Source organism: Octodon degus, unplaced genomic scaffold (assembly GCF_000260255.1).
Source record: "Octodon degus isolate 3935 unplaced genomic scaffold, OctDeg1.0 scaffold00025, whole genome shotgun sequence".
In the NCBI taxonomy this organism is placed as follows: Eukaryota; Metazoa; Chordata; class Mammalia; order Rodentia; family Octodontidae; genus Octodon; species Octodon degus.
In genome coordinates this window covers 558,843-578,416 of record NW_004524601.1, presented here as the reverse complement: position 1 = coordinate 578,416, position 19,574 = coordinate 558,843, and the positions used below count along the sequence as shown (strand labels likewise).

The 19,574-nt window shown below is 42.1% G+C and overlaps 1 protein-coding gene, 1 non-coding gene and 1 pseudogene across 5 annotated transcripts in view; 2 read left to right on the top strand and 1 right to left on the bottom strand.

The window, feature by feature from the left end:
• Positions 1–341: 341 nt before the first annotated feature.
• The window catches only part of Fam126b (family with sequence similarity 126 member B), a 56,859-nt gene continuing 37,626 nt past the window's right edge, over positions 342–19,574 (bottom strand). For 2 of the 4 annotated variants that reach the window (XM_023712360.1, XM_023712362.1), the window contains 6 exons: positions 18,153–18,248; positions 12,887–13,003; positions 11,840–11,927; positions 9,512–9,671; positions 8,505–8,672; positions 342–3,611 (listed from right to left, as the gene is read on the bottom strand). In XM_023712360.1, the coding sequence (XP_023568128.1) occupies positions 3,013–3,611; positions 8,505–8,672; positions 9,512–9,671; positions 11,840–11,927; positions 12,887–13,003; positions 18,153–18,248 (1,228 nt within the window). In that variant the 3' untranslated portion in view covers positions 342–3,012. The remainder of the gene's footprint in view (positions 3,612–8,504; positions 8,673–9,511; positions 9,672–11,839; positions 11,928–12,886; positions 13,004–18,152; positions 18,249–19,574) is intronic. The other 2 variants (XM_023712361.1, XM_023712363.1) reach the window with 1 other exon arrangement.
• Positions 14,161–14,249, top strand: Trnay-gua. The gene is given in 2 exon segments: positions 14,161–14,197; positions 14,214–14,249. It is a non-coding gene; the product is annotated as a tRNA-Tyr (tRNA).
• On the top strand, positions 17,012–17,424 carry LOC105741836 (annotated as a pseudogene).

Sequence of the window (19,574 nt, the reverse complement as noted above, 5' to 3'; positions counted from 1 at the left end):
AAAAACGAAAAGAGCAAAAAACAAAAGAAGCCCGAAAGGACTGAGCATGAGGTGTGGGCATGCATCTGTTCTGGTGGTTATACGTTTGAAAAAAGCCTATTTGAAGTTAGGTGGCAACAAATACTGTAAGGATTTTTTAAAAACTCATTAAATTTGACAATTTATTAAACTTAGTCATTTCTTTTTAGCTGTATCATACATAGCAAATCTAACACCCGGAATGCAAAATATTTTTGTTTTTCTTTTTGGTCTTTCTGAGACAGGGTCTCACTACGTAGCTCAGGCTGGCCTTGAGCTCTCAATTTATAGCCCAGGCTGGTCTTGAACTTGCAGAGATCCTCCTGCCTCAGCCTCTCAGGTGCTGGGATCGCAGGTGTGCGCCACCTCGCCCAGCCTGAATGCAAAGCTTAAACCAAATGAAATGTTTCCTTACTGGAGTCAAATCACATAACTGAAGGAATAGAAAACAATATGAAGCCATGAAACATTAATGGTTATATACACAAAACTTTTTTTAAAAAAAATAAAAAGCTCTTATTTATATGAGTGGAAATAAGTGAAGTCCTCTAAGATTAGAAAGTTTTAAAACTAGCTTTGCAGGAATAACTTAAGATTCTTAAACAAAGGGAATTTTTATCATGAATTTTATAGCTTTTGCTGTAGTTTGGTTACATCCTTTGTGCTGTAACTAAAATCATTCTTGATTTAGATCCAGTATACACACAACTTTTTACACCAGGAATTTTTCTGCCAAGATCTCACTCCCTGCTAAGTCTGATGTTCCGAAGCCTTATCTTCCTTAGCATGAGCACACTCATACACCTCACTTATTTTCAGTTTTAGCATTCTTTTCATTTCTTTGACATCCCATAGTAAAATGAAAAGAAATAAGGCTATCTCAATTATCTTTGTGACCTACATGTACACAGACCATACACACAATAAACTGCCAACTTTTACCACTACCTTGGACTTTGGCAATATTGAGGCTACTAGTTCAGGGTCTGTTTTCCATAAATTAACAGATCATCAAATTCCAGAAGGATCTTTTTGGAGGGGCTGCCTCAGGCTGCTGTAGGGGCGGGTCCAGTGCTGCTTGTGGGGCTGGGGGTCAAACTGCAGTCCCCTGCGTCCAAACGAGTCTGCCCAGGCAGGCACTTTGAACAGCTGGGCTAGCCTGCAAGCCCCCTGGATCACCAAAGTCACACAAGTACCTTACTGTTCTCAAGAAGATTCCAACATGAAAGTGCCTTAACATTTGTCTTTATTAAAGAAAAATGCCCTTATAATTAAAAAGGGGAGGATTAAGTATCAAAAAAGCAACATTTTTTTTCTGGTTATTTTATAATCCAAGCTTACTGTAAGTATAGTTGGCAGAGATAAAACTTTAAACTTTATTAGAATACTTGCTTTCTATAAACTCACTGTATTTTTCTTTCATGATAATAAACTGAAACTAAGTGTACAAAGCACTCCACTGTAGTTTGTGGAAGGGTAACTTAAAGTTCACGTTAAGTACTGTTTCGAAAAGTCTAATATATTCCCTTCTTTTTGCAAACATTAGAGCCTGAGACTCACAAGAGGATGTAGCAGGTCTTAGCCAACCAAATCAAAACATAAAATTTTTTAAGCAGTAATGTACTCTTGTGGCCTCTTAGCAGTTACCAAATGCTACTTCCATACATTCAGTATCTAGCTTAGTGGCATGACTTCAAAGTTTTATAAAAATGAGAAACTCTGCAGATACAGGATTAGAAGATTTACAAATTGCATCACATTGAACATAAAGGCAGTATGGTCCTTATATTAGAAATTAAGTCAGTACCCCCTGGTAGAAATGTTCTATAAAATGTATTACATTGAAGCATCAGTGTTTCAGCCAATTATCTGTCCCTGATGTATTTCCTTGGAATATATGACCTATCAGGACTTTTAAGTTTTTTAATCCAAAAGATCTGACTGAATTTAGGTACATCTAGAAAGCAGCTGAAAGGGTTTCTCCAATAGTCTTGACAGCTCAGAACATGGACTGAGAAATCCCTCTCTTTACCTGAAGACGTACAGTTCTATTTCAGTCATCATCAGCTCACAAAAGAAAAAAGCAAAATAATAAAACCTTCCCCCACATACAGTCCCACACACACTAAGCAAAATCCCTCCCCCACAAAACCCCAGCACCGAGTCAATCATTCCTGGGAAACAGACATGCCCACTGGATTCTCTGATTTGTTAGTTGTTCGATCTTTAAGGAGAAAAAAGACCTTAAGTCTTAGTGGGAAGAGGGAAGACATGTTAATAATGACTAGAGAGCCATTGAAAAAGTGCATTATCAACTACATCATCAACTTAGAGCCCAGCTCTCAAAGAAGGGGGTCACAATTTGACTTAAATGCCTTCGCAACGAGTGTCTATGTCCCCAATGAAGGAGACGCAGGGAAGGGAGCCACCCTCATTTTCATGAGAAAGTACAGCAGCCTGCCACCCTTCCCCGCACTTCTTGAGAAAACGACTGCAGACTCAGAGAAGTCCAAAGTCGTAGCACAATCTCTGAGGCACTCCTGGTTAAGACAGAAAAAAATACGATCCAGTCATCTTCATAGTTCTATAGATTATGTGAACAAACCCGTTTTTGTTTTGTTTTTAAACAAAAGCCAAAGAATCATTTCATAGGGATCATATCCAGCATTTCCTCTAACGCACCCTCAGTCTCACAGTGTTGAAATGGGACTGATCCGCCTACGAGGGATTGCACATCACCCAGGGAGAAGGGGAGGCCTGGAAGGCAAGCACATTACACTCTTCCCAGCACACTGACAACAGGAAACAGGGAGGCGGAGGAGAGAAAGGAAAACCTTATTGCTGTCTCCATCGAAAAATATGGGGTGAATATGAAGAGCTAAATCAAATCCAGCTGCGATGACTAGTATTTTCACAAGGCGGGATGAAGGGTCTTCTTGCACAAGGAAATGTTCAGTTACAAGAAAAGCAGAAACAGCACAGGGCGTGTCAAAGCTACACCTGGGATATCAGCTGCATATTGAAACTTGGAGAGCGGGACTGCTTGGTCAGGGGGGCTCCTGGGCTGAGGAGCTCCTTCCCATCCCCAGCTTGACCCAGCCGGTCTTCCTGGAGGCTGATGGTTGAGTAACGGTTAGCACTGTGAGTGGCTAGATTGGTGATTCCCTCCGGACCGACCCCGATGCTAGTACCTGCTTGGCTGCCGTTGACGTAGTCAAAGGATTTACTGGAGGAAGCACTGGCTGTCCGGATTAGACTCAGACTATTGGTTTTTGGCACCACCTGCCCAGCAGGCAGGCTCAGGTGTTTCTTCATTGGTGTCAGCTCAACTGAATCTGCACTAAGGTCAGTAGGCTGCTGTCCGTACTGTTTGCGAACCACTGGCTCTCGAGGGCTCTCACTGGATTTGGTGGCAGAAGCTGCTTCTTTGTCTTTGGCTGAACGCCCAGTGGCCACTTTCCGCAAGCTTCCTCTCTGAGAGGAGGAGGATGCTTTGGTCCCAACTGGCTGGCTGCTGAGGGAAGCCCCTGATGAAAACCCTTCATCAGCATCATTCAGGTGTGCAAGTTCTTCTCCATTTATGCTTTCAGCACCTAAAAACAAAGTATACAGACTCAGTGACAGCTAGAGTAAGGGAGAGGCAGAAGTGAACAACACTGGCCTCATCTTGAGAAACGTTTGCTATGGGTTGCTAAAGGCCTTACTTACTGCTGGACCTCATGTAAATAATTCAGGAGAATAATCTTAATCTACACAAAATTGTAATACATTATTGTGTTTGTTTAGTTTAAATTACCCCAGCTCTGGCAAAACTATCCAAAATGTACCTAAGCATACTGTCAATACTGAGACACACAATACTAGGTAAAACACAACATTTTGTTTTCATAAGTCTTATCATACACAGTGCCATTGATTTGAGACAATCACAGCTACCTATCTGAACTTTTTCCTCATATGGTTCTTAACCTATCACAGGAACAGACTGTACAAGAGATTCTTCTAATTTCAGGGATCCAGTATACCAGAAACTCACTTAAACTACAGGACAAAACTAACTAGCTCTAACTCTTAACTCTCTCTTTTGTGTTTTTTTTTCCTCTTTTGTGTTTTTGAGACAGGGTCTTGCTATATAGTTCAGACTGGCCTTGAACTCACAAGGATCCTCCTGCCTCAGCCTCCCAAGTGCTGGACTACAGGTGTGCACCACCACACCCAGCCAAACACCTCTAACTATAATAAAATTTCATATTTACTTAGCTGCTCCTATATGATTTTATAACTTTTAACATGGAACTAGTAAGTTTTCTAACTTATAATTTAAAAACTTCACAGCTTTCAGAAATGCCATTACTCTCTATAAGCTGGTCTCCCTATTTTCTTGATCAGTTAATGTGAAGGAAATACTATTAGGGAGCGGAGGCAGGAACCTAGCAGGGACAATGAAGAACATTTTTGGTTGATATATATTTCTATATTTTGGATTCTTAGCCCTGAGATATATTACTGTCATGGCCACAAAATACTGCAGTATTAATATTTCATGCAAAATGTCCATTCAACTAATGAAAAAATCATTTTTGTAGAAAGAAAAGCATGTAATACATTGAGCTTGTCATTTCTAGAAAGCCAGTTCTCTTACTCAAAGTATAATCAACCTCTTAGAAGTTAACATCTGATGATGGCTTACTACACTACTGCTATTGATTCACGTTTTCCACAGACCTCAAGAAAGTTTAATCTGAATGTACAAAATAGATCTGCATGTTATGTTTAAGGGGAAATGTTCAGAAACAATCTAAACAAATACTCCTTTGAGTCTTTCCAAAGCAAAATATGTAAAAAACACAATCTTTAACATATATTTGGAAGAATAAAAACAATTTCTCATACAGATTTTTTTCTTTCCTTCTAAAGAAGAGAATATCCTAAAGCAAAAAGCACCTTGTTACAATATATATTGTACACATATCCAGCAGTTTAATAAAGTTTAATCACCATGCAAAGCCATGTGGAAATGCATTAATCAACAAGAGTAGCAGCTGACACTTCTCTCAACCCCTTCAAAAGAACTGTATAAAATGTACCTCAAAATAAAGACGTTATTTCTATGAAATCATCTTAGTAATTTATTTAGAATTAGTATAAAAAACTCCAAAAATACCCAACAACAGATAATTAACATTAGTGATACAAAACTGGGAGCAAACAAATAAATTGTTGGGTTTACCTAATTAGGAAGAGACTGAGAGATTCAGTGCTAGCTTTGAATCTCGCCACATGCAGATCTGCTGCCCAAGCAATATGGCCATAAAGGAGACGGTGACAACATAAAGGCCGCCATGCAAGATAATCTACTAGAGTTTTACATACTAAGAAGTATGTTTCAGTGAGAAGGAACACTGACTATATTTTCATCACAGGCACTGTCTTCAGGTTATGATGGGCTGATATTTTTTCAACATATAATAAACAGGGGCCAAGAGATGGCTCAGTGGAATAAGCACTTCCCTGGCAAGCGCAAGGGCCTGAGTTCAATCTCCAGTTCAGCCAAAAAAAAAAAAATAAAAGATTAAAAAAATATAATAAACAATTCAAATTGGAAAACTTTAGAAAACTGGTTTTTAATATTGTCTACATTAACCCAAAAGCTCCAGCATACTACAAAATCACCAATTTATTTTTTTTATAAAAGTATTTAGTACAGGGTATACCGAGTCTCACTACACAGATCAGACTCATAGTGATTCTCCTGTTTTCAGCCTCCTGAGCACTATTAAAGGGGCACTGGGATCATAGGTGCATGCCACCACACCCAGTCTCAACTGCCATCTCAGCACACCCCAGAGGCGGGGCGCTAGCACAGCAGGCTAGGGATTGAACCCTGGCCCTGCATCTGCCTAAGCAGGCGCTTTAATCTAAGCTATCTGGCTAGCCCTCACCAAGGTTTTATTTTTTGAGACAGGGTCTGGCTATGAAGTCCACCCTGACCTTGAAGTCATTATGGAGCCCAGGGTGGCCTGGAACTTGGGACACAGGCCTGTGCACCACCATAACCAGCACAAGTTTTAATAATCTCGTTCTACTTCTAAAAAACCTCAAGGCATACAAAAGACAACTATGTTTCAAAATACTTTTTAAAAAAATATTTATTTATTTTTATTTATTACATTTATTTATTGTGTGTGTGTGTGTGTGGCCAGCCCAGCCCACCAGGGGGCGGGGCTGGCTGGCATGTGGTGCTGGGGGATCGAACCGAGGTCCCTGTGCTTTGCCAAGCTTGCTCCAAGTAGGTGCCCTAGACCACCGAGCCATCTCTCCAGCCCCTTTCAAAACACTTTGATTTTGTCCCTACATGACAGAATTCATGATCCCCCCCCAAAAAAGTGAACACAATTTTTAGTGAATGTTTCTCTTCACAGCTGTCTTTCCTATACATTTAGCTTCTTGTAACAGAGATTTAAAACTACAACCTAAGATATTAAAAAGTCACATTTAAACTTGCTCAAGAAACTTACTCACCCATCCTTAGGGCTACACTCTCCCATTCCCTTCCCCAAACTGAAATTTTATCAGGAATAGGAGATACTGAAATAGAATATCTTAATGTTTAATAGGGTACCAGAAAGAAATTACTATTCTGGGTCCCTTCTCAGAAGTGTATGTCTTCTGCTGGGTGTGATAGCTCAGGCCTATAATCCCAGTGCTTGGAAGGATGAGGCAGGAGGATTACCAAGAGTTCAAGGCCAGCCTGGACCACACAATGAGACTGTCTCAAAAATCAAACAAATAAAAAAAACAAAGTAAATGGCTTCTGATTAACTGGAAGCAATGCTTCAGACTGTGACACTTACTAGAATTTCATCAAGTGTTAAAACCTAAAGTAATACTATCTTTAGCACAAATATTCCTGAAACTCTAATAATGGTAGCACATGCACATCAAGTGCCTCATTTAATCATCAAGAATGTTGACAAACAGGCTAATGCTAAATTTAGGCCAACCCCATGTTTATATCTATTCAGTTTCACTTGTATGCATGTATAACAGTTACAACTGACTGGTTGCTAGAACAAAATGAACAGTTATAAACAAAGACAAAAGGCTGCATCTTCTATAGCCATATAGAGAAGGATCTCTAAAACAGTGCTGCTGTCTGGGTCCCTATGCCATGCACATGCAACACCGTCAAATCAATCTGGGCAGACAGGCCAGGAGACAGAGGGCAGACTTTGGTTCTTACTGAGCATGCTCAAATCTCTAAAACACCAAAGAGCAAGAATTCCTTCAGGTAGAAATTTACTGCTTTATGAATGTTTGATCTTTATAATAAGTAAACCTCTTTTACAAATGCTTGGCTTATTTATTTTATAACTTGTGTAAAGGATCCACAGTGGAAGGAAACATGTTAAGTAATGACAACTGTCTGGCTATATTTCCCTATTTCACAAAGCTAACTCCTGTGCATTATATGCGAAACAGCAAGTAACTTTTCCTGGCAGAGAGAAGTGTTCTTTCACAGTGATAGGGAAGTGGGTGTACAAAAATGGCTTTGAGAGGCCTATGTAGTAAGAAAAAGAATCTACTAGGATTCTGACTTCTACATAATATATTTCATTCTGTTTGGGAGCTAGGTATCACATTAAGTTGTGTAGTAGTCACCAGAGTAGCACACTGATAGTGGAAAAAAGGCACTAATTCACTAGTTAGATCTATTTAATTTGATTTACAGATTCTAAAAAGCCAATCAATACTAGTACATTCTGCAAAACGGAGGAGGCCTTCTTGTTACCTGAACTGTAGAATTACAGATAAATTGGCCAGTTCCACTTCAATTTCCCCAGTACATTAAGTTCTAAAAATCTCTTCACACGATCTTCCCCCACTTTTCTTTTGGGGGGTGGTACTGGGAATTCAATGCAGGACCCTCACATTTGCCAGGCAGGCGCTGCATCATTGGGCTAAACCCCCAGCCCTCTTCACAGGTTTTTAAAGACTAAATTATTATTATTATTTTTTTCTTTTTTGCGAAACTGGGGTTTGAAGTCAGGACCCTGCGCTTGCCAGGCAAGCACTTATTCTACTGAGCTATCTCCCGACCCTCCAAGATTAAATTATTATATAAACGCATCCATGCTGACCAGTAAGGCTCCTGTCACTGGTGCACTTCCCCAGAACAAACATGCTCAGTAAGGAGAAATCCCAAGCGCGTGCAGACTGTGGGGACAGGCCCCACCTTGCTGGCAGCTGTGCGAGTTGCTCTGGGCTTCACAGGACGCACACTCCAGGCTGGCACAAGAGTAACTGAGGATCACGCCCAACCTGGTGCCAGGCACAGGCAAAAGGGGTGCTTTGCAAGGAGCAGCTGGTACCCCGGGTGGGAGACACACACACTAGAAAGGAAAGGTGCTCCGCGGGGGAGAAAGAGCCAGGACCCTGCCCCAGCAACGGCCTCACTGCCTTCTGCCTGCTCAGCTCTGTCCTACCCTCAGTTGTGGCTGCTGCCGAGTTGGGCTCCGGCGAGCGGTGCTCAGGGGTCCTGCGCACCGGCACCTCCCCCTCTTGCACACGCTTGATCCCTAGGTCAGTGGAGTCGTGTTGGATCGGGGAGCCAGGAATGCTCGAGTCAGCCTCGTTTGAGAAGTCAAAGCCATCTGGGATTCAACATATAAAATTTTAGTGCTTTTGTGCTGCTTTACTCTTTTCTGAGCATTCTGACCCAGGCAGGTGAGAGAATGTATATATGGATATGATATTAACACAAACATTACTAATAGTTACATGTGTGTACACAGCTTGCACACACATAAGGCAGCAGATGAACAATGTGAGGTTTGCAAATGAACAGGACAGGAAACTAGGAATTATTAAAATGGCAACTGATACCTCTTAGGCAAGACAGCTCGACTATTCAGGTCTATGAAATATTGGTGGGCTCAGCACTCAAGGAAAAGCAAAAACAAAAACCGGAAACAAGAACCAACTCCGATGGGTTGCCTACCACACTGCCAGTGTGGCCAGTTAGTTCCCCCACGGTGCTCATACACGCACCTTTTTGTTCCCCAGTAAGTAAACAGGTTTAAAGCAACTTTTTTCCTACTGTTATGAGTTCAAAAAATATAAAAATTAACCTGGTCTTACTTTCTGTTTTAACATTCTTAAAGCATTCTAACATCTTTATACATATTCATATATATTTACACTAAAACAGTTTTAAGCATTTAATGCCTTTTTTGGGGGTCTTTTTGAGACAGGGCTTCACTACACAGCTCAGGCTGGCCTTGAACTCAGTAGCCCAGGCTGGCGCTTACCTCCCAGCTATCCTCCTTCCTCAGCCTCCCCAGGTGCTGGGAGTGCTGAGATTACAAGTGTGCACCACCACGCCCAGCTCTAGTGCTGTTTTTAAAAACCAAAATTCTTTTGAAGTTCTCTGTGGTAACATGCCCTGTGCAATTTGGGAGGTACTTAACAGACTATGAGACTTTGTCTTTACCTTCTCTTTTCCACCTGTGACGACGGATTGAAGCTGTTGTGATTGCAGTCCGAGAAATCCTCGGCACTGTTGGGGTGACTTCCACTTTCAGGACCTTCTGGCCTTCTTGGGAGGAGTCGGGAGCATCGAATGGCAGTGAGTTTTTCATGGCGTTGGCAACCTGCAATGATAACATAAGCCCATACACATTTACAGCCCACACACCTTTTGGTTATTGTATACTTTCCATAATCCTTTACGTATGTCTTTCAACTCTACTGCTGTAACCTACAAAAGCACAAAGTATCAGGAAGGTTTGTATTGCCAATGTTCTGTATTCTCTTTTTTTTGAGACAGACTCATTATTAGGTAGTCTAGCCAACCTCCAACTCTAAGCAATCCTCTTGCCTCAAGCCTTTGAAGCACTGGGATCACAGGTGTGCACCATTACACCCAGCCTGGGCTGTAATCTTTTAAGCAGGCTTTAAATAAATGAGGATTTAATTGTTAAAATGTGAGTTACACACTATGCACTCCTTTAACTCTCTTAAAAATGTGTTGAAGTACAGGGTCTACAGGGTGTTCACTACTCAGATTGGATTCGTAGTGCTTTTCCTGCTTTCAGCCTCCCAAGTGCTGCGATTACAGGCAAGCGCCACCACACCCAGTGTCAATCACCCTCTCAGCACGCCCTGGGGGCAGGGCCCCACATCCTTCAACTTTAAAAGGAAAAAAAAAAAGGCATTTAACATTTGCGTCCTGGTATAAAACAAGTTAGAGTTACATTTCTGATTGTTCTGCTGATAAATAATATGCAAAACTGAACCCCTGGTAAGCACTAGAGACTGTCCACACCTGTGCACGTCCAGCACTACGCCCACGACTTTTCTGCTAAGCAGGGTGTAACTGCTGTCAGACCCACCCATGTTCTATGTAAGTGGGCAGCATTGGCCCAGCAAAGCCGTAAACTAGCATACCAACTTCCTCCCTCCCCATCGGGATGCAGTGACCTGGACAGACAGGTGAGACTGACCTGCCCACAGACCTGCTGCCTGTTCCAAGAACGCTGGAGGGGACTGGGCTTAAGTCTCCTGAGTTTGACCTTTATAATTTTTCTACAGATCATGCTAACTTATGTGCCAGCTTTTATCACGGGCCCTAACTGTGAATAGCTACTTACTCTTTTACATAATACCCCAAATGCCTCAATTTAATTCACAACATTGTTGCAAGGATAGAGCAGAAATTTTAAGTTTCATAAGTACAAAGTATTATTTTTAAGATGTACCTTTTCATTTCATCATCTATTTGTAACTTGGTAAAATTACCAACAGTGAGCCAAACCGGTGACACAAACCTCTATAATCCCAGCACTCTGGGAGGCTGAATCAAGTTTGGGAGGATTGCAAGTATGAGTCCCACCTGCACAATTCAGCAAGTCAGACACTGCCCCAAAATAAAACCTAAGGGGTGGGGGTCAGGATCAGTGTAAAGGCTCCAGATTTCAAGGCCCAGTACCCCTCACCTCATAAAAGGCTTTTTAAAAAGTACCAGTCAAAAATGTATTAATAGTATTTATAAAATACTACAGAAGCTTAGAAACTAGAAAGCAATAAAGATCTCCAAATTCAAATCCTCTAGACATTAACATTTCAAGTTTCCTCTGTCCTGTGTCCATTTTCTTAAAAAGCTATATATTTCCTTTCCAATTACTATAAGTTAATATTTTTCTTTAATATAAATTCTCAAACATGTATTTTTTTTTTTAATCCAAACTCTTGACCTCAAACTTGCCAGGCATAAATTACTGTGGAACATTTACATTATCTTTATTTCCTTTGCAATTAACACTGTAATATTGTGCTTATTATCTTGTGAGCATTTAGTTTCCTGGGGATACACTGATAGAAAATCGAAGAAAACACACAAATTACCAAAGTGCTTCTGCCAAGCGGTGCCGCCTCCATGCATTCCTCAAGTAACTGTTTACATTTCTGATCCCTGCTGTTTTTTAGGGGAGTATGTGTTCGTCTCCATTAAGGAGCATTTCAACTGTGCTTTTCTTGTTGTTGTGCCTACTCAGTATTTCTGTGCACTGCACACCACTGCTGGCTGTACCAATCACTGCCAAGAACGCCTTCCCGACTCACCATCCCTGCCTTCAACCCGCAAATGCAGCTGGCACTAGTTTTCTAGGGAACTCAAGAGTTACTTAAAACCTTTTTCTTTTCTCTTAAAGAATTTCAAAGCACTAATTCTTTTTTTTATATCAACTTTCTTCTACCTTTTATTTTAATCCAATAGTGCATTTTAAGCATAGGCATGTTTCATAGAGAATAAGTAACTCACCAATAGTGGCTGAGAAAAGAGTTCTAGTTGAGCTCTGTAAATGATATCACCAAGAACTTCCTGGCCAAGGTCCCACTGTCCATTATACCTGTGGAAAAGGAGAAAACTTACTGTGTTCTTGAGACATCTCATTATGTAGTTCATCCTGGCCTTGAACTCCCTGTGTAGCCCAGGCTGGCCTCAAACTCATGGCAATCCTCCTGCCCCAGCCCCCCGAGTGCTCAGATCACAAAAGTGCGCCATGATGCCTACCCAACTCGCTGTCTTTGGCAAGTATCTCTAATCTTTAATAGAATTTTTTTTTGTTGTTGTTTTTGTGTTTTGAGAAAGGGTCTCACTTTGTAGGTCAGGCTGGCCTTGAACTGTAGCCCCAGCTGGCCTCCAACTCGGGGCAATACTGCTGCCTCAGCTTCCCAAATGGTAGGGGTATAGGCATGCACCGCCATACCAGAAAAAACACAATTTTTTTACTGTTCCAAGTCCTACTATTTCAGTTCTAAAACAAGATTTTTCACACCAAAGCTGAACGCTGGGATTATAGGCATGTACCAGCAAGCCCAGACTATCTAATTTATTTCTAAACTGTCCTACTTTAGGGTATAATAACAAAGTGAAGATTTCAAATACCATGCTTAAAGTATTTTTAGAGCCAGGGGTGGTGACCCTGTTTTAAAAAGCCAAGAATAAAACGTTTCTTCATATAAATTTGTTCATGTTTTGATATGCAGAGCAACCTAATTCATACATTCATGAAAACCTGTGTTGTAAACAATGTAGAGATACATATATAGTTTTCTACACAGAAAGCCTGACAATTTCTGAGATTTTTAGGCACATCTAAATTTAGGCACATCTAAATTTCAATTTTAGTATCTAGTTATGTTATACAATGGTTACTTAAAAGTGCTGAGAGGAATTGGAAAAACATGATTTTTGTTCCACTATGCAACAAACGATTCTGTATTATTTCTGACAAAGGAGAAAGGAAACACAAAGATTACCCAAGCATTAACAAGAACTCAGGAATTGCACACTCTGCCTACTCACATGGCATAATAAACCCCCGTGAGGAGCTGCACCATAAATTCAGGATCCAATACTATTCGACCACAGAGTTCTTTCCAGTGTTTTTCGTGTTGCCGAGGAAACCCACTCACACAAACCCTAGAAAAACACAGCATTTACCATTTATCATGTGTGATTTCCTGATTTGGTAATTAACGTTTTTTATTTCATCATTTTATTAGGTCAATTATTCATTCTTCAAATATTTAGTTTTAGTCTTTTTTTTTTGCAGAACCGGGGATTGAACTCAGGCCCTTGTGCTTGCCAGGGAAGCGCTTATTCCACTGAGCCATCTCCCCGGCCCCTCATTCTTCAAATATTTAATGATGCCTGGCACATGTAAGTCATTGTTCTGGGTCCAGGATACAGTCATGAATAGGTAAAAGATTAAAATGTGTACCGTTATAAAGCCCACATCCTAGTGGAAAGCACTAACTTTTCACAACTAGCTAACGAATTCTTTCACCAACCCCCCTCCCCTAGTCACACATATGTCCCTCACTTTTATTCCCCTCAAATTGTTATCAGAGAATTGCTAAGTGTAGAAATCTCAAAACAAAGAGATGTTTCAAAATACTGTCTGTAAAGGCAGTTTTATTTATTTATTTGCCATTTTTATGGTTTCATTTAAGCAGAATAAAATGTGCACAGGAGCCATTTATTCACTCTGGTACCAGGCAAAGCGACACTGGCCTGGGCTGCTCTTTCCAACAGGTCAGCGGGCAGTCTCAGGTCTTATGCAGCAGGGCTGCTGCTCAGAAGCACGCTCCAGCTCCTCCAGGCTGCAGGGGGTACCCCCAGAAGCCAGTGAGCAGAATGGGCTTTGCTTCCTCATTGCTCCTACAGCTAAGACGTAGTCCTTGAATTTCTATGCCCTGTGTTCAGTACCCCTGGCTGCCTTCCAGTTCCACAAGTTCTGGCACATTCGTCCAGGTGAACCCTGGTGGATGAACTTACACTTTTGGGGAGAAGAGCCTGAGAGCAGCTTGATGTCCACAGGAGGTGCTACCAGCTCGGAGGTATGAGAAGCAGAGAACTGGGGACTGTTTTCAATCAAAGAACCATAAACATTCCCTACCTTCCACCCATCCCACTTGAGATCCTTCCAAAAATACTCCTCTTAATCATTATCAAGGGCCAGGGATATAGCCCAGTGGCACTGGGCCTGATGACATGTGCAAAATCCTGAGTTTGATTCCTAGTATAATGGGCTTTATTATTTTAATCAATTCATTTTTTTAAGGATAAATGTGGCCCCTTCGATAGCTCAGCTGGTAGAGCGGAGGACTGTAGGCGCTCGCTCGTAGGCATCCTTAAGTCGCTGGTTCGATTCCGGCTTGAAGGAGAGGTGGCTTATTTTGGGACTGGTGGGATGGTTCAGTGGTCTAAAGCACCTACTTAGAACAAGCTTAGCAAAACAAAGGGACCGCGGTTCAATCCCCCAGCACCACATGCCAGCCAGCCCCACCCCCTGGTGGGCTGAGCTGGCCACACACACACACACACACAGACAAATAAACAAATTTTTTTAAAAAAGGATAAATGTGAATCTAGAAAAGAAATTTTTAGTACTTAGTGCTTTATGGTCTCAATAATTTTTTAAAATTTCATGTATAAATTTGTTTCTTTTTTTTGGGGGGGGTCTCCTTTAGGCTGCCTTAAGACCAGGTCTGATGTGGCCTGTGAAACTGGGGATCGAACTGCGGTCCCCTGTGCCTGACTGCATTTGCCCAAGCGGCACTTTAAACAACTAAGCTAACGAGCAAGCCCCCATACACACATATATTAACTACTGTAAAACATTCCAAGTTGTCAGCAGCATCACACTGAGGTAAAATGGTGTGGGGAAAGTGGAGTGGAAATTCAATTTCAAGAAGAAAAAGGAACAGTATAATGTCAGACTATTAAAGAGGCCTGCTCATGTGTTCTTCAGCTCATGTTGGTGAGCAGCACATTCTTGTGACACTTTACACACATTCTGAATAACCCCACGCTCTCTGTGTATGCAGACGGATAAACGGCTGCCACCCGTAAGCCAAGAGCACCTTCACCAGGTACCTACCAAACTGCACCTCGACCATGGACTTTCCAGTCTCTAGACCTGTGAGAATGAACTGCTGTCCCATCCCAAACTTGAGTAACTCAATGGTAATCAAAAATTGCCCCAATAGTCACACATTGGAAATTATATCATTTACAACTAAAAAGACAGAAAAATGTTGAAGCTGAGAAAGGTGGTGCCTACCTGTACACCAACTACTTAGGAGGCAAAGGCAGAAAAATCTCACTTAAGAACAGCCTAAGCTGGGCAGTGTGGCACATGCCTATAATCCCAGCATCTGGAGGCTGAGGCAGGAGAATCCTTGCAAGTTTGGGACCAGCCTGGGCTAGAAAGTGAACTCAAAGCCACCTGAACTACAAGGTGAGACCCTGTCTCAAAAAGACAAAACAAAACAAAATACGAGCAGGCTAGGCAACTCAGTGAGACCTTGTATCTCAAAAACAGAAACAGAGTAGGGGATATGGCTGAGTGGTAAAGGACTTATTCTGCACATTAGCCCCTGGGCCCAATCCCTGGCACCACCACAAACACACAAAAACAAAGACGAGGGCCAGGGAGATAGCTCAGTGGAATAAGAGCTTGCCTAGCAAGCATAAGGTCCAGAGTTCAATCCCTGGTACTACCAAAAAAAACCCCCAAAAAACCAAAGCTGAGTGACTTAAAGTGTCAGTTTAGGAATATATACGGATGCTAAGCTTCTCAAAGTTGTTTTGGGAAACAGGCAAACAAGTGTGATAGGACTAGCAGCCTCTGCCATAGCTTTGTTTTCTTTTCTTTCTTTTTTTTGGCGGAACTGGGGCTTGAAGTCAGGCCTTGCGCTTGCCAGGGAAGCACTTATTCTACTGAGCCATCTCCCTGGCTTCTCCTTCTCCTTCTTCTACTTTTTCAATGTATTTTAGTACAGGGTCTACAGGGTCTCACTATACAGATCAGACTCGTAGTGATCCTCCTGTTTTCAACCTCCCAAGCGCTGGGATTACAGGCACGCGCCTCCATGCCCAGTCACAGTTGCCTTCTCAGCTCGCCCAGTGCCATAGCTTTTAGCACTAAGAAACTATTAAAGATGATACTAACGTTGCCAGTAAGAGGCCTGGCATACTTCTTTTAATGAATCCAAAATAGCCACTCAATAAATTTTTCTGTAGATTGGAGCTAAGGGATTAAACTAGTATTTGCTAGAAAACAAAACGTATGTTAACAACAAGAACTGTGTTGTTCATTAATATTAGAGGCTCATTTAAAAATATTACCAAGGCAATAATATACTTACTTTAGAATCTGTAAAAAAATTTTTTTGTGGTACTGGGGATTGAACTCAGGACCCTAAGCTGCACTTATTTTACCAAGCTATCTCCCAGGCCCTAGAATCTATAAAACTATTGATGCAGCATCTAGACTGGGTTTCTCCCAATCAGCAAAATGAATGTTTTGTTATAAAAAGGTCCACACACTTCCCAGTAACACAAAGCATGCAAACAGGGCCAGAGTACTTGCAACACTCCTTTCTAGGATTTACATATACCCCATGCCATCCCCTCCTCCAGGCAAAGCTGTGTCTTGCTTCCAAGAGAAGGCAGCAAAGCCACAATGTGGGATTCTGTGGACTAAGACACTAGGGCTCACTGGCCTCACCCTTGTCCCCTGGCTTTGGAAAGCAAGCTGCCCTACCACAGGCAGGCAGTACTGGGAGGCCCATGCGCCTGGAACTAAGGGTGGACCGAGCCCTCTGTCCTCCTGACAGACACGTTCTGCCCACAGGAAACAGACCTTAGCTCCAGAGGATGCCCTGCTTCCAGCCTAGCAAACCCTAAGCAGAGGACCCAGCTAAGCCAAACCTAGATTCCTGGCCACCACACACTGTGAAATCACAAATGTGTGAGGTATTAAAAAAGAGGAGTAGGGGGCCTGGCCCTAGCTCAGGCCTTTAAGTGGCAGCTTCCACAAAGCTGTCAGCCTCAGGTTGCTGGAGTTCGAACCTCACAACTCTCCCGCTGGCCAAAAGTGCCCTGAAGGCATTCGGGGAACAAAAAAAAAAAAAAAGCCTTTCTGGTTCCCCGGCCATCTTGGCGGCTGCTCCTGGTTGAGGGCCGTCCGCACCTAAGACAGGAAGATGGTGGCCGCAAAAAAGACGAAAAAATCTCTGGAGTCCATCAACTCTAGGCTCCAACTTGTTATGAAAAGTGGAAAATACATGCTGGGGTACAAGCAGACGCTGAAGATGATCAGACAGGGCAAAGCGAAATTGGTCATCCTTGCCAACAACTGCCCAGCCTTGAGGAAATCTGAAATAGAGTACTAGGCCATGTTGGCCAAAACTGGTGTCCACCACGACAGCGGCAATAATATTGAACTGGGCACAGCATGTGGAAAATACTACAGAGTGTGCACACTGGCAATCACTGATCCAGGTGATTCTGATATCGTTAGAAGCATGCCAGAACAGACTGGTGAAAAATAAACCAAGCAGATTTTTCATGAATAAAACCTGCCATAGCTTGTTAAAAAAAAAAAAAAAAAAGAGGAGTAATCTTTTATGTAGCATTAGAAAACTAATACACAATTCAACCTTTTGGGGGCTCAGTTTCCTCAAGTAAAAACAGCTGGACAGGATAAACCTGGAGCCGAAATTCTGGGAATCTACTTAAATCTTTTTCTATAGTGGAAAGTTAAATTTTAGCCAAGTTTGTTAAGATTATTAGAAATTCTGATTTGAGACACACAGAGCCACCCCACATGACCAGAGATTACTGGTGTCACAGCTACATTCTCCCCAACACTGGGGCAGTTGTCTGTGAAATGCACACATGAAGATTTACAGGCCTGGAGACATTCCCAGGTGCAGCCCTCTGAACCTTGAGCAGAGGACCTGGCCAAGCCAGACTCAGAGACAGGAAACTGTCTACTTACTTGACACTCCCAACGCACATTATAAAATATACCACCTAGAAAACAGTATCACTAGATAATCCTAAATTTAGATGTCTTGACCTAAGTCCTGCTCAGGAAGGAAGTAACTCCTTTAATGCTAAAATAATTTCCAGGAAGTCAGGAGGAATGATCCAGCTTCCTACGTTCTGTTAACTACTGTGCCATGAGAGGTTACAACAGTGTGGCAAATAACAAGCTCAATAATATTTGTCCAATAAATGGAGGAATATGAAAGTTGACAATAATTATGCTTCTCACCTGGAGCCCATCTGACAAAGGGACTGGTAAGATGAGGCCGGCATATACACAATAGCAGAATTATAACACAGCATGAGAAAACTCAGGACTTCAAACCTAGGGAGAGAAAAAGGAAAAAGTTTTACAAACAATATTTCTGCCAGAGTCTGCAGCAAATTATTTATTTAAGGGACGGTTGTAACACTGCCTTCACATTGACCTTTATGATTTCTCAGGCAGGTATTATAGCAGCTTCCTTTCCATATCCATAGCCTCTGCTGTCTTCTCTATGTCTTCTTTGAGAAACAAATCACCACACCACCAAAGAAGGCCATCTTCCTATTGACTGACCCTAAAACCCAAACTTCAGTCTGTCAAGTCTACCCTCAACCCACCTCTCCAGCCGTCCCCCACGGCCCCCAGTGTGCCACCCCATGAGTGTGCCTCGAACGCCTACCCTGCTTTCATGCTTGCTGCTCCATCTCGCCGGGACACACCTCTCCATGCTACGCTGGGATGTGCCCTACCACTGCGCTACACTGACTGCAGTGGTGATGAACCTTTCAAAGCTTTCAGTCGTAACAAACAGCCCGCTGCAGCACCTGTGCCTCTAAGTCTGCCACCACTGCCCTAGCACAGTAGTCATTTCTTTAAGTTTGTAACCTACACAGGTTTTCCCACATGAAGCACATTCATAACAGTGCTGCTGTGTCTGTCAAAACAAATGCTATGTGGAACACAGAGGTCCAAACAGACATGTTTGTTTTTACTTAAGAGAGCCTTGGTGGAATACCAGAGGATGGCTCATTAGTAAATAATCCTGCCCTTGTCCAAGAGAAGTGTGGCTTTTGCTTCTTGGAAGTAATCTATATCATATCTCTTAAGAGTATCTTTGTTTAGGATTGGGGCTGGTAAAACAGAAATCATGGTAGTCCTATCCACATAGGACATTTTTAGGGGGACTAAAAAGAACCACCATGTGATTTAATGTGGAGACTTCACATCACCTGGATCAGCTGACTAGGAGACTAGGATTAACCCCATGACCAATTAATCTTAACAATTTAATTTGATGAAGCCTTAACCAAACCTTGAGAGAACTTCCCTAGAGAGCAACACACTGCGTATGCTGTCACATATTTGGGTCCTGACTCCCTGGCAAAGCTCAAAGTCCTCCCATACATCACCTTATACCTCTCTCCCTTGGGCTGATTTTAATCTGTATCCAGGCCCTGTAATACACTCTAACTCTGAGTATCAAGTTCAAGGAATTCTGAAAGTCTTTCTTATACCTCATTAAACAAGAGGATGCAACAGCAAACAAACACTCAGTTGCTATTAGAAATTAGGACAATCTAGGGATGGGGAATTCTGCAGTTGTGTCTGATTTTTGGCACTAATTCCAACTTACAACCCAAAAAGCAAGGTGTAGAAAAGGAAAAA